The sequence below is a fragment of the Trachurus trachurus genome (assembly GCF_905171665.1).
Source record: "Trachurus trachurus genome assembly, chromosome: 24".
NCBI classification, from domain to species: domain Eukaryota; kingdom Metazoa; phylum Chordata; class Actinopteri; order Carangiformes; family Carangidae; genus Trachurus; species Trachurus trachurus.
In genome coordinates, this window is record NC_139910.1 from 27,774,443 (window position 1) to 27,789,968 (window position 15,526).

General features: G+C 46.4%; 1 protein-coding gene across 1 annotated transcript in view; it reads right to left on the minus strand.

Moving 5' to 3' along the window:
• Positions 1–15,526, minus strand: part of LOC311007572 (uncharacterized protein) — a gene marked incomplete at both ends in the record, with an annotated part of 56,609 nt that overhangs the window by 21,859 nt on the left and 19,224 nt on the right. The window contains 5 exons of the mRNA XM_084000809.1: positions 11,165–11,317; positions 11,413–11,457; positions 11,615–11,785; positions 12,101–12,253; positions 12,594–12,659. Coding sequence (XP_083856935.1) covers positions 11,165–11,317; positions 11,413–11,457; positions 11,615–11,785; positions 12,101–12,253; positions 12,594–12,659 — 588 coding nt within the window. The remainder of the gene's footprint in view (positions 1–11,164; positions 11,318–11,412; positions 11,458–11,614; positions 11,786–12,100; positions 12,254–12,593; positions 12,660–15,526) is intronic.

The following is a 15,526-nucleotide window of genomic DNA, read 5'->3' on the forward strand; positions in this document are numbered from 1 at the left end:
GCCCCAAAAGCAACCGTTATAAACACTCCTTCCTCCCTAATTCTATAGCTCTGTTGAACAAACAGCCAGTCCTTATTCACCCCCTTCCGCTTAGAAACTACAAGTCTTGGTAACTGCTCTGAGCTGCTCAGCCACAGACACATGAACCCACGAATTCAGCGCCTGCTGCCCCCCACCCCCGGCCGGTCTGCCGCTGAAAGCCCCACTAGGATTCAGAGAAGCACAGTACAGAAGCACAGAATGTTTTGCTGCCCTTATTACTGGTACCGTTGCCCCGTCGAGTCTCCCTGATCCTCAGCCGCAGCCTGACCGGGGTGCTCTGCACTGCGGCGCCACAGAGCTCCAGGCCTCGGCCTTTCTGCTCCTCTTCCCCAGGCACAGCACCATGTGCCCGGTCACCCAGCGCGAAGAGTCTCCCTGTAGCATGAGGCTGTGCTAATGGCTGCTAATGGCAGTGCTGCCCGTACCAGCGGTCGTCGCGGTCACGTTGCCGGGGACGGCGACGACGGTAACTGGCACCGCCTCATTACCGGCAGCTGGTGCACAGCGGCGGCATTGGGACTGGCGCCGCCGCCATTAGTAGGCTAGCACTGAGCACAGCCGAGCTACACGGAGACTGCTAGCGCTGGGGAGAGAAGCAGGAAGCGGAGCCTGCAGCTCCGTGGCGCCGCGGTGCAGAGAGACCCCGGTCAGGCTGCAGCGGCGGTGCTGAGTATATGTTGAACAGGTAATCTTTGGTTTTATTGTGGAAGTTGTGACTGTGAATACGACATTTTACTCCGCATTCAAAGCCGCGTTTGGTTTCTGCAGGCAGCAGGCTTGTTGCTTGCTCTGCTCTGCTCTGGGGGGGGGGGGGGGGGGGGGCGTGTCGCGAGGAAGCTCCGAGGGGCGGGCCATACGAGCTCGGAGGGGAGGGGCGGGGGTGTGTGGGGGGGTGCTTTTTTCAAATTTTTCTCATCCTCTTTCAAATTGTAGACCATAGCTTTAATAGAGAAAACGTCATGCAACCAACTCAGGGAGAGACTTTTATTAGAGCCAGACTCCATGACACTAGCAGATGCTTTAGTGATTGGAAAACAGTTGGAAATGGCCCTAACGGAGGTGCGCAAGTTTGGCCGCCCAGTGCACGACCCGGTGACATCATCACCACTGTCAGTTCATCATACAGAGACTGCAGAGCCAAACGACGGGGTGAGTGACAGTTTGGATGTACAGAGAGTGGACAGGGGGCCCAGGGGGAGTGGGGCCAAGAGCTGTAGCAACTGTGGCTCCTCTAAACATGCTGCCAGAGATCAATCATGACCTGCTTGGGGAAAACGTTGCCGCAACTGCAGCAAGTTGAACCATTTTGCACGCTGCTGTTGCTCTTCCCCTGCTTCCCATGATACTGCTGCTGTCCCCATAAACACTGTTCAGACCTCACAGCCTGCCTTCAAACTTTGCACATGCCGTGTGGGCACAGCTCTAATCCCGCTCCTCGTGGACACAGGGGCCAAAGTGTCAATCCTGAACAAATGCACATATGACCGCTTCTTCAGTCAGGTGCCTCTGGAAGCAGCAGTTAAACCCCTGTTATGGCTACGGCCATTTTCCCATCTCCACTCTGGGCGTGGCCTGCCTTCCCGTCAGATATGATCAACAATGTGCACCTAACACCAAGTTCTGCATCACCCGGAGGGGAGCGAACATTATGGGCCTAGACTTGTTCCTTGCCCTGGGTTTTGCTGTGAGTGATGCTCGAGGCCAGCATGTCCTGCAGGTCGCCACCTCCTGGCCTGACCGCTACCCACAACTGTTCAACGGGCTGGGCCGCATGACAGGATTTGTACACCAGCCTACGGTTGACCAGTCAGTCCGCCCTGTCATCCAGCCTCTACGGCGCATTCCTCTGGCTCTCCGTGACGCAGTGGAGGCCGAGCTGCAGTGCCTGGTGGGGGCAGACGTCATCGAGCCTGTCAACGCTTCGCCATGGGTGTCGAACCTGGTGATAGCTAAGAAGAAGGGGGGTGGACTGCGACTCTGTGTGGACCTCACAGACGTGAACAAAGCCATCATCCCCGACAAGTACCCCCTGCCTACGGCTGAGGAACTCACAAGCCATTTCCACGGCTCCACTGTCTTCAGTAAGATGGACCTACGAAACGGCTACCTGCAGGTTCCTCTGGCACGAGCCAGCATGGACCTTACAGCGTTTGTCACGTACATGGGGTTATTCAGATTCAAACGCATGGCATTTGGACTCTCATCAGCCCCGAGCTGCTTTCAGAAGATAATGTCACTCATACTGGCTGGTATCCAGGGTGTCTCCATCTACCTGGATGATGTGGTCGTGCATGCACCCTCCACCACACTGCATGACGCTTGCCTGGTGCAAGTCTTCCAGCGTTTCGAACAGCATGGGCTCACACTGAACACTGAAAAGTGCATGTTCGGGGTTGAGGAAGTCGAGTTCCTGGGCTTCAGGCTCTTGAAGGACCCCAATTATGTCCCACACTGAAGTGATTCTGTCCCTCCCAGACCTGCAGTCACCATCCCAGCTGTCTTCCTTCCTGGGGATGGCCGCCTACTACCTCAGGTTCATGCCACACTTCTCTGATTCAACAGCTCCCTTGCGCCGGCTGCTCAGGAAGGAGGCTGCATGGGACTGGACTGCCACGAAGCCGTGCGCGTCATCAAAACAGCAGCTCACGTCCCCGCCCACACTGACCCATTTCAGCCTGACCGCGCCCACCTTGGTCACCTGTGATGCTTCCGGGTTGGCGCTGGGCACTGGAGACGGCTCTCCATTCCGACACCCCGCTGTTCCGACACCCTCCCCCCTGCAGCCGTCCAAGGTGCTGAACCGCGTGACGTTGTTTACACTCTGTGTTGCGGCTTGTCTGTGAAACGTGCGCTGCTCAGAGACTGGGCACATCTGTCCCACTTGCTTTCTCCCCGACTCCTTTGTTGGAGATCTCCCACACAGTAAAAGAAATACACTTTTTTTCGACTGAACCCGGCTTGAGCTCACAGGGGCGCAAGGCTGCTGCAGCCGCCGCTCCTGCTGACAGCTGACTGAGGGAGATGCTTTGGTTGGGTTTAGGCAATGAAGAAAGGAGTTGGTTAAGTTTAGTAAAAAGACCAGGGGTCTCATTTATAACCGTTGCGTACGCACAAAACGGGCCTGAAAGTGGCGTATGTGACTTTCCACGCCAAGGTTGTGATCTATAAAAAACAGACTTGACAGGAGAATGTGCGCAGCTCTAAGCAAACTCTGAGCCATGCGTACGCATGGTTTGGAGGAAAAGGGGAATTGGCGACACAGACGGTGTGGTGGTGAACTGAAGTCAGACTCAGGAAATGATGATTGAGAAGAACGATTATGTTTTTATTATCGGCCGTCACACATTTAATTTCAACCCGTATGCGTTAGATCCATGTTGCCACGGTGATTTAATTCAACAGCGCCCTTATTTTGCATCGGGCTGGTGTTTCAGAAACATCTTCTTAGAATCTAACTTAAAGCAGTACTAAAGAACTTTCAGTTTTGGTTGAGTTTGGCGGTGCCTGTGGACCAAAGCGGTAGTGTTTTGCCTGAAGAAAGACTCCATTTCCCACACTAGCGTGAAGCCCTGTAAATATCCTGCATTAAAATTAACAGAAGACAGCAAAACTAAGTTTCTGTTTCCAGTGGATCATTTCAAAGTGAAAACACAAACATAATCCATTGCTAAAGTGCCGTTTTGCCTGTTCCCTCCTTGTTGTGACTCGCAAAAGTGAAAGTGAAACTTAAGTGAGAGCAGGGTTCCTACCATGCTCCTCAAAGCTGCTTAGTGCCAGAGAAAGAGATACAGACCCCCTCAGGCCACAACAGAGGTGTCATTCAACTTGTTGTAAGTCGATGTATCATCACAAAAGTTATGAAAATATTTTATGAAGGTTGAAAAGTTCCTTAGTGTTGGTTTAAAATTCAAAATCAAAATTCCTTCTCTATATTTAATCACCACCATCTCTCCGTCATATTGTCCACTCCCAGAGCGCAGGAGGAGGAGAGGACGCCGCGGCTGCATGGGATAAATACATGGTGTAAATAACTATGCTCCTATGATAGTGTGTGAACATATGATCGAGAGTCAATTATTTCTCAAACCCTGGGAAAAGAAATCCAGTAGCTAATCGTTCGCACTATTGTTACATTCTGTTTTCTTGTTATCAAGAGAAGTGTCATGTTTGATCATTCCTCAGAATGTAACGGTTTCCGCTAATTATTCAAAGTTTTATGATCAGTCTAATTACTGTAAATACAGCGGTGAGCCCCGTGCGTAATTCTGCACCACGGCACCGCTGGAGGAGAAAGGAGGGAGAGGGAGACCATGATGAATGGTTAATAACTCGTTTCAGATTAGAACTGTTGTCATTGTTGTAACTATGTGCCGAACCGGGTCCAGCATTTGAGAGGCAGCGCACCAAAACAACACCGCGTGTGCTCTGAGCCGCTGACGCCGTTAACAGCTGCAGCAACACGTCACGTCGCCACTTTCACACCTGCAGCTAATTCACAACACCGACAGAACAAGGGGCGCATGACGTCCGTCCGACTAGCCATTTCTCCGACCATACATTTCTTTATTTTTGCGTCCATTAGTCCGACCTCCCATTTCTCCGACTTAAGTAGCCCTAACCCTTAACCTTACTCTAAACCTAACCTTAACACTTTAGAATGGGTAGTCGGAGAAATGAGCCGTCGGACTTATGGGCAGTCGGACTGATGTATGCTCCCCCAGAACAAGAGCACGTGAGGCTCATTGACATGCAGATCGCATTCATGTGGTGGTTTGCATTGACCATCTACGGTTAAAACAGGGCGTGTACAGGGCGTGTACAGGGCGGAACGTGAAGCGGATTCAGCTGCGCACACTTGTAGGAACTCTGTGATTTATAAAGGGAAGTTTGCCTGCAAGTGTGCGTACGCAGGGTTTTATAAGTCTGAATATTTACTGGCGCACGCAAAACTTGGCTTTTGGGCGTACGTACACTTTTAGTAACGATCCCACGCACAGTTTTATAAATGAGACCCCTGGTAGAGGCTAGACAGGCTAGAAGCATAATGAACATTATATGTCATTAATATTAAGTATTTGCTTGTTTTTCAGTTAATTATGCACATGATCCGTTTGACCCCAAAAAGGAAAAAAGGATCAATGCGCATTGTGCACTGCACAGCCTCCAGTTCCTTTCTGATTACGTCCGTCTGTCCGTTCGGGGGGGGGGGGGGGGGGGGGGGGGGTTTCCCCAATAGCCGGGGGGTTTCCCCAATAGCCTTTTCGGAATAGCGGGATCTTTAGAAAAAATAGAAAACCCTGCTATTACGATGAATGGAAGTCTATTTTCGGAAAGGCGGGGTTTTGGAAAGGCGGCGTGTAACCCTGGGCGCTGTGCTCTCCCAGACTCAAGACGGGGTGGAACGCCCGGTAGCTTTTGCCTCACGAGCACTTACTCCAGCGGAGCAGAAGTATTCGGTCGGGGAGAGGGAGGCCCTGGCCAGCCTGTGGGCTTGCGAACGCTGGCATGTTTATTTATACGGGAGGCCTTTCACCATTCGCACAGACCACCAAGCGCTGACGGCACTGCTGGCGACCCAAGGCTCGGGGCACAGGCCTATGAGACTGCTAAGGTTGGCTGACAGGCTGAACCAGTACAGGTGGCCAACCTCCTGTCGAGGGCTGTGTCTGTGACGAAGGAGATGGGTGGGGTGTCATCAGACCCAGAGAGCGATGAAGACTGGGTCCACATCCTGCACGGGCCCCTCAGCTCAGTAGTCACCCTGGCGGAGCTGCAGCAGGCCTCAGCTGCTGATGAGGCCCTCACTCTCCGCACCTACGTCCGGGACGGCTGGCCTGCCAAAGTGGATGATAGGCTGCTTCCCTACTACCGCTTCCGCGACGAGCTCTCCTGCTGGGGGGCTGTGTGCTTAGCTCGGGGTCACCGTGCGGTCATTCCAGAGACTCTGACGTTGAGGAGCTGGTGCGTAACTGCACCTGCTGCCTTGTGAGTGGAAAAACAGGCCAGCCTGCCACAGCCCCTCTCACCCCGACCCCTTGGCCGTCTTCACCCTGGGTGAACATCTGCGGAGAACTTCACAGGGCCCCTGCTCATGGCCGTTACCTGCTGGTGGTGCACGATCTTCATTCGAAATGGCCAGAGGTTTTCCAGTTGAGCTCCATCACCGTGCACTCCATCGTCGACCGCCTTGACAACCTGTTTGGGTGCTGGGGCCTCCCGGGTGTGGTCACAACAGATAACGGGCCCCAATTTGCATCAGCAGAGTTCACAGAGTTTCTCACGCTGCGGTCCATCAAGCACGTCAGGACGGCAGTGTATCACCCAGAGAAGGGGTGGAAAGTGGAAAGACTGAATAAAACTCTCAAAAATTATATCCGAGCCTGTCTGGAGAAAGGGAAGACCTTCAGCGATGCTCTCAACCAAACTCTCCTGACCATCCGGGCATCCAAACATTCCACCACTGGAGTGTCACCTGCATTGCTCATGATTGGACGTGAACTAAAGCAACCACTGGACTGCTTGAGAGCTGAGCCAGCTCCTGCACGTGGGAGCCCAGGTTTCCAGAAAGCCAGAGCTCAGGTGAAACATTCGCAGGCTCGGATGAAAGAGAAGTACAATGCCACACGTAGAGTGCAGACCCCCTAACTTTCAGCAGGGGATTGGGTCAGGATCAAACGCCTCCACCGCCAAAATAAGCTGCGGCAAGGTTGTAAGGTGTGCGTCAGTTCAGTAAACGCTACAAACGAAGCAACACGTTGTGGTCATTGACTCCTGCACAAACACAATAGTCGCCTCTAGAGCTCGCTCTGGTTGATCTATTTGATTGTTTTTTTTAACAAATTCATGAAGTGGAGGTGGGGCTTGACAATGACAAATTTTGTAGATCAATACAGTGTCTTCATATTTTGTTGTGTTGTCAAAATTTAGTCGCTCAAGTTTCTTCAGTATCAGACAGTGATGATGCAAGTTCGGTTTTCAATCAAGTACTTTTAGGGCCTGTTTATAGGTTGTTTCAATTGGCTTTAGAGTTGTTTTACAGGCTGTTGCCCAGCTAGTTATACAATACAACATGTGTGGCATAATCAATCATTGCATCAAAATATAGCTTAGCCGATTCTGGAGTCAAGTTATTCCTAATAAATCTGAAGTTGGATAAATTAAATTTTATTCTGTTTATGATCCTTTTTACCTGCTGCTTAAAGCGAAGTTGTGCATCGAGAATGATTCCTAAGTATTTAAATTCTTGCACTACTTCAATTTTTTTGACCTGCTACAAAGACATCAGGGTCACAGTCGACATTTACCCCCAAGCCAGTGATACACTTGGGTCATGGCATCAGTTAGTTCTTGAGCAGCTCGCTTTTTGTGTTTTGCATGAACAAAGAGAACTGCATCATCAGCTTACATTTGACAGGTCACATAGGGCGGACAACAGCTCGGGAGGTCATTTATAAACAGACTAAAGAGCAGGGGTCCCAAGACTGAGCCCTGTGGTACTCCAAGGCTGTAGTCACATGGTAATGATTTCATATCCTGTACCCTAACACATTGAGTCCTTGACGAAATGTATGATTCAATCCAATGTAGTGCGTCCACAGAGAAATTAAAATAAGACAGTTTGGTCAGTAGTGTTTGGTTTTTCGGAGATCAATGAAAACAGCACTGATGACGCCACCTGCATCCAGCTTTGATTTTATATTTTCCAAACGGAAGCAGACAGCTGTTTCGGTGGAATGATGTTTTCTAAAGCCGAATTGCATCTGGTTTAGGATGAAAGGACTGTTATTTAGATGTTTAATGATTTGCTCTGCAACTAGTTTTTCCATTATCTTAGAAACTGTGGGAAGAATGCTTATAGGTCTATAATTACTAGTTATTGCAGGATCACCTGATTTAAGGATAGGTGTAACCATTGAGTGCTTCCAGGGGTCTGGGAAAACGCCCTCACTTATAGAGGTGTTTATGATGCTGGTTAATGGCACTATGAAAGAGTCCTTTTGGTTTTTCAGAAACAGTACATCCATACCAAATGCATCTTTGGCCTTAGAGATTTTGAGACCACAGATCACCCTATCAATTTGAGATTGAATAGATTAGATCATTGAATAGATGAATTGAGGGATGATTTCCTTGAACAGTGGTTAAGACCAAAATAAAAGGTACAATGGCTCTCATTTAACTGTACATTAATAGAGTGATAGTCTTTTGCGATTGGTGAATGCATAATCACTGGTGAATTGGGCTGAAGGCACATGATGGCTGATGGAGGGTTGTGAGACACCGGCCAGACCCCTGATCTCCCACTGGCCCAGAACTCCACCATGAAGATTACCTGCACCGCCACAGGCAGTGACCGGAGCGACTTGTCTCCCTCCTCAATCAGAGCTCCAGTGTGGAGCAGAGAAAGCAGCCGTTCATCACTCTCCTGCAGGAGATCTGGTCTCTGGAGAAACTTTCTCTCAGTGATATGTACTGCTCTAACAATAATGGGTCTGTCATTGACCGCCAAAGATTCTGTTTAAACAGCTGACTGATGAGCATCTGTCCTCACCGTATATCTGTCAGGCTACACATTGTTTTTAATTAACCCCAGTTGCTCAGAAAAAGTGGATTTAAGTTCTTAACACTGGTTTCATATATCTAATCATGAATATGTGGCTGTAAACTCTTTTTTTTCACTAATAGGAACAGCACCAACATGAAGTCTGCATCGTTGCCAGGGTTTCCCGCAGCGCTTTCCTGTTAAGGCGGCCGCCTTAACAACAAAGAGCTGCCGCCTAAACTAACGTCTTAAAAAAATAAAAATGTAGCGATATTCACAGCACACACACACGACGGTGACATTAACGCGCGCCGCCACGTCTGCTCATAGCGCAGCAACAATGCAGCAGCGTCAGGCCGTCACTGAAACGCTCCGTGGAACCGAGACATGACACGGCGCGCCCGGTGTAAAAGTTCTCAGAATCAGCCCCGGTGAATCGCTGACGATTGGGGGTGAGTCGCGAGCGTCATATGTCTTGGTAGAGCACGGCCGCTGCAGCGACCCTCCGACAGTCCCATCGCTGCGTGTCAATCCCCCCTCTCACTTTCTCTCCACGTCCCCGTCTCTCTCCAGCTTCCCTTTCAAAATAAATGCATAAAAAGCCAGAGAAAAAAACAAAGTAGGGGAAACACTGCTTTGTTTTCTCTGTCTTTTTATGGTTTAGTAATTCTTTCATTGGTGTAGTAGCAGTGTTCAGTTACCACGAGCGTAGTTGTGACCTGTTGTGATCATAGATGGCATGGCATATGTTTTTTTATGTAAGTCCCTTCGAAAAGTCCCATGACCAGCCAAACTCCTAAAAAAAGCGTGATTTATAGTTCATAACATGGTACTTTTGGCATATGGCACCAGGGCCGTTGCTAGGAATCCTGGGCCCCCTGAAAGTATACTAAAGTGGGCCCCTGCCCCCTGACTTTTCCACTTTTACGTATCTATTATCATTTCTTATTTAGCCTACTTTGTTTTGATGCTAATGCAGCATTACTATGAGTATCAGTCAGGGTCTTATGCAGAATAATTCAGTCATACAAAGATTAGACTACTGGGGTTTTTGTGGGCCCTACTGGGCGCTGGGCCCCTAGTTATCATCACCTTTCTCCCCTATACAAAGGCCCTGTATGGCACTACAGGACCAGTTAAATATAAAACACAATTTTATACAATATACTGTATATAAGTAGGGGGTCCCCGCTCCATCTCTCCATCAGTTTGGGGGTCCTTGGCCTGGAAAACGTTGAAGACCCCTGCTCTACACACCACAGAGAAGCGCACATGCATAACAGCAGCGCGCATGGTGAAAGCGAAACTTAATACGGCACACCGACCCCCCCCGCCAACAGGACAGACACCACCTTAACTAACACATTTTCTGGGGGAAACACTGGTTGCATTGGTATTATATTTTAAAAATGACCACACACTAGGGGTGTAACGGTATATGTATTCGTCCCGTGCCGTCACGGTACGGGGGTCACGGTTCGGTGCACACAGTCACACGACGAATACGTCTGAATGAATATTAAAAAAAGAAAAAAAAAAAAGTCGAGTCCTCACTCGAATCCAGGTGGCGGTAATGAGCCTCGAAGCTGCCTGCAGCCGTCATAGCAGACGAAGAAGAGAAGTGATGAGAGAGTGAAGTTAGAGGAGGAGAGCTGTCTGCTTCATTCATGTCACTGTGGCTTCTCAATGAAACAAACGGCGGCGGCGGCGGCGGCGGCTCGCGACCATAATACATCCATGCTCGCGACTGGTCCACCGGACAAAGTCCGTCGGTGATGTTTCACGGATGCGCGGCGCGTCGCTAGAAACGCATCAAACACGTAGCGCATGTTCAACCCATTATGTCAATCACTGGTGCAAGTAAAAAGACTAGTTGTGTGCAACAACTTATCCCGCAGCTTTTAAGCCTCTTGACATGAACACAGACAGGTGAGGAGAAAAGGAGACCGCACACTATATATAATCAGACACATTTTGTCTGATGAAGGGCTGACGCCCGAAACGTGTGAGTGACATTAAACTGTCACGGGAGCTTTTAACTAGTGTGCGGTCTCCTTTTTTCCTTACCTGTGTCTTTCTTGGTGGTCCAGCACCTGTCTTCAGTTTGTTGGGGGATGTGCGTGTAGCTGCCTCTGTTTTATGAACACAGGCAGGACCAGAAACATCACCAAAGTAACTGCTAGTCTAATTTAACTGTGTAAACCAACATTGATGTCAGTTTATTGTTTTGTTTTTTTAATAATACTAATTTAATAATTCGAATAATAGTTGCCAGTTGTCAAGTGCACGTTTTTTTTCCTCTAGAATTAATGAATGGCATTATAACACTCCTAATGCACTTGTTTTATTTTGTATTCTTTTTTCTTTTAACTTTTATAACACAAGACAGATTTTAGTTTTACATTCAATTAGTGTCTGTTGTACCGAAACCGTACCGAACCGTGACCCCTGAACCGAGGTACGTACCGAACCGTGACTTTTGTGTACCGTTACACCCCTACCACACACACAAAACCATACTTTGCCCTGCATGTAATACACTGATTTAGATTTGTGAAACCACATTTTAAAACATCCTACCTGTAGTAATGTTGACCTCAAAGATTTGCACGTTGCTGCTGATGTTGACGGGGTAACTGATGTTGCTCAGAAATGTCCTCAGTTGATTGATTACAGAAACATCTGAGACGTTTAACTCAATGGAAATCAGGTATTCATATTCAACCAGAGGAGCTGAAGAGACAGAAAGTAAAGATGATGTAAAACTAATGCTGAGTATAATACTAATGGTCACACTATCCTTTGATGAAATATCTTGTCAGGCTTACTTGTTGTTGGTGTCACGGTTGTTGATGGGAAACAGGTTGTGGAGTCTGTTGGTAGGTGAAACATCTTTGTATCAGTAATGTATTTGTAGTTGACAGGTGGAGCATTGATTACTGTAGGTTTTATTAATCTGATTACATAGAATGATTTTATCATCTAGTCCACAATGTTGTCCTGTCACAAAATATGTTTGCATTCACTTACTGTACTGGTCAACAGGCTGACAATACTGTCCATCAGGAGGGAAGGCACTGATGCAGTCACATGTGTCAGAAGTGCTGTTGTCACAGAATCCATACGTAGAACATTGGTCACATGACCAAAGGTACTGATCCTCACATCTGCACTGGAAGCCACCACCGCTCGGAGAGCAAACTGACATGGAAATGAGAGAAAGAGGGATTTTACTGATAAGGAAATGTTTCAAGTCATTTCTAGCACACACAACAAGAACTCAGTGTATAAATACAAGGTTAGATATCGACATAATACGATGAATAAATTGAACAACTATCTGATAAAGAAAATCAATCATTTCGTGGATAAAGTTTCATTGGAAATTGGTTGAGACTCAAATAAAAGGTACAAAAATGGAAAATGGTGGACTTTGATTTGTTGGGTGTTTTTTTTTTACAAATACATTGCAGTCATTAAAAATGATTTTGTGAAACCACATTAAAAACATCCTACCTGTGGTAATGTTGATCTCAAAGATTTGCACGTTGCTGCTGATGTTGACGGGGTAACTGATGTTGCTCAGAAATGTCCTCAGTTGATTGATTACAGAAACATCTGAGACGTTTAACTCAATGGAAATCAGGTATTCATATTCAACCAGAGGAGCTGAAGAGACAGAAAGTAAAGATGATGTAAAACCAATGTTGGATCATGTATAACTAATTTTTGTCTATCAACCAAGTGAGTTCCTACACAGTCTAGCAGTCAAATGGACAACCTTCCTGTCACAAGGCCACCTCTAAATAAGTGACATGTAAAATTGTTAACAATAAATCAAGTAACTACACTGTGAATAACATGTTAGTTACAGTAACATGTCATTTTTAAGCACTTGTGTTCACACATGTTGTATACAGGTAATTATAAGGAGGTATGATGTAAGAATCATTTCATAACACTTGCATACAGTATTAAAAGTGATGTGACATTGTCTGAAAACACTGACTTGTGACAATAGTTGGTGTTGTAGCTGTTGTAGTGTTCATAACAGTTGTTGCGGTAGGTGTTGAATCTGTGAACAAAATACAATGTGTAAATAAACCTAAACATTCAATAACTGGGTCAGGTCGGACCATGGGATTCTTTTTTCTCTTCTTCTTCACAGGAGAAAATGAGGTGCGCTGCGCTCACGGACGCGTTGATGTTTTGTGATTTATCTGCTGCCTTGACTCTGCCCTTTATACACGTGCGTTCAGATTAACAATAAGACAAGCCATGGTTGAGTTTATTGAGTTAATAATCAGCATCTTAGTACCTCTGATCCGGAGCGATAGTGTTATGAAAATCGCTACAGTTGAACTGGTCTGGTTTTTAGCTGCTCAATCTCATTGTTTTAAAGAAAAGGGATTGATTTTTATAACGAAATGAAACGAAAACAATATTATATTGATACATTGTTGTAAAAAAAATCCAAAAGAAACGAAAATGAACTAAAGAAAATAACTTTCACACACACATTAAAACAGTGCGATTGGTTGAAAGCTGATAATTAGCCATGTGCTTGCTGATTGGCCGAAACCAAGAACAAAGCCGCGTGAATGGCCAATCGCCATGTGTTAACGGCCGACATGTAAATCAGCTGTTTCGATGGGCGTTATATGAATAGAGATGTTAATGTGTCTCATAAGGTACTTTGCACATAGGCTACTTTCTGTAACTGGAAGAAAAACAGCCAGCTGGAAGAATGTGTTGCCTAAATCTTTTACTGTGTGGGAGATCTCCACCAACGTAGCCGGGGAGAAAGCAAGTGGGACCGTTCTGCCCAGTCTCTGAGCAGCGCACGTTTCACAGATAAGCTTCATAACGGGAGTAGCCTAATGTCAGTAGTTTCTGTTTAAAACATGCTGTTTCAACCGCCCCTCCTCTGTGTCTCAAACGACCCGCATAGGTGGGACGTTTGAGACAAATAACAACATACGTTTAAAGTTATAAAACACACACACACACACACAGGAATGAGTTTTGAAGCGGGCCGACATATAGGCTAGTGAGTGTAGATTCATTGATAAAACTGTAAGGCACACACAATGCCATAGCCTACAGTACACGGGTCCATGCCTATGTTCCCACAGCCTTATGTTCCCACAGTCCTATGTTCCCACAGCCCTATGTTCCCACAATTCTAAGATTTTTCTCAAAATTAGGCCCTATGTTCCCACTGGACTCTCTCTACCTATCTGGATTCTATCTATCTGGCCTGTCTAGCCTCTACCAGGTCTTTTTACTAAACTTAACCAACTCTTTTCTTCATTGCCTAAACACAACCAATGGTGGGACCAAAGGGCTGTGGGAACATAGGGCCTAATTTTCAGTGACAACAAAAGTTAGAAATGTGGGAACATAAGGCTGTGGGAACATAGGGCTGTGGGAACATAGGAATGACCCCCAGTACACTATTTTCAACATATGTAATGTTTTGTGTCGTTTTTTTAATGATTATTATTATAACTCTCAGTTAATGTAGGCTTAATTTCCACTAATTTATCCATAAACGGACGATGGACGATGTATTTCACCGGCGAGGAGCTGTCATTACGCGCGCGCGACTATTACGCACAGCGGAGGTGATTCGTAGTGGGAGGAGTAGGGGCCGGGGTGGGGGAGGGGGTCTTTCCCATATACATTTGCAGAAGTGACAGAACAACTTATAAAAGAAGCCGCACCAAATGCAATATAATTCAGAGCCCAGCACTCGTGAAAATAGGAATGGGGGCCCGCTTCAAAACTCATTCCTGTGTGTGTGTGTGTGTGTGTGTGTGTGTGTGTGCACGTGAGAGAGAGCGACAGAGAGAGAAAGAGAGTGAGAGACGGTGCGCCGTGTTTGCCTGACACCAATATAATAGGAAAACAAAGGACTTGCATGTAAAAATCCGATGTTCAGCAGCAGGGAACAATATAGCCAACAGCATTTTGCCAATATTTTAGACCCCCCCCGCCCCCCGGCCTACCCGTAGTTCGCACTCTGCATACACACACACAGACCCACTCTTCCTCACACTCGCGCCAGCTCAGTTTCTCATCGAGTGCTGGATTCTGATTTATTTTGCATTTGATGCGGCCTCTTTTAAGTTGCATGTTCTGTCACTGCTGCAAATTTCTATTAAGCTGTGCGTAATAGTCACGCGTAATCCTCGCCGGTGAAACACTTCGTCCATTTATGGATAAATTAGTGGAAATTAGTTAGTAGCCAACATTAACTGAGAGTTATAATAATAATCATTAACCTCTTCATGCAGAGGCCATTTTTGGCAATTTTCGCCTGTTTTTGTATCACTGCAATTAAAGCTTTTTATTTACAGAAGTACTAATCCCACAACTATGGTTAATGGCTTAAATGAAAGAAAACCTTTGTCCCTTTACATCTATATCTATAAAATATTGAATTGAGTCATTCCATAAAAAAATGGGCTTCTGAAATTACAATTTTTTTTTGAAAAAAAAAAAACGAGTTTGAAATTTTTGGTGAAAAGGTGATATATCAAAATCCTAATTATAAAACAGGTTGAATTTTACATATATGGTTCACACACTCCCTGTCCACATATGTACCAAATTTTAGGTTGATATGTAAAACTACTGAGGCACTATAGAGTTTTTCCAAACAGTGTCCCTTGGCGATGTACAGCGTGCAAAAACTGTCCAAAATTGTCCAATTTGTTAAAAAGCACACTGCAAGATTTTAGTGAGATTTTTTTTTTTTCCAACAGATAACTTACTGGGGCCAATCACATACTTGATGGCTTTTAGGAACACCAGTTACATAAGTAAAATGCCATTTGAAAATTTAATTTATGGGGATGAATATTTAGTGTCCAAAACCCATCCAAACAGGAATTTGACCTATTTTCGCCTGTATTATATTGTTATTTTCCTTTAAAA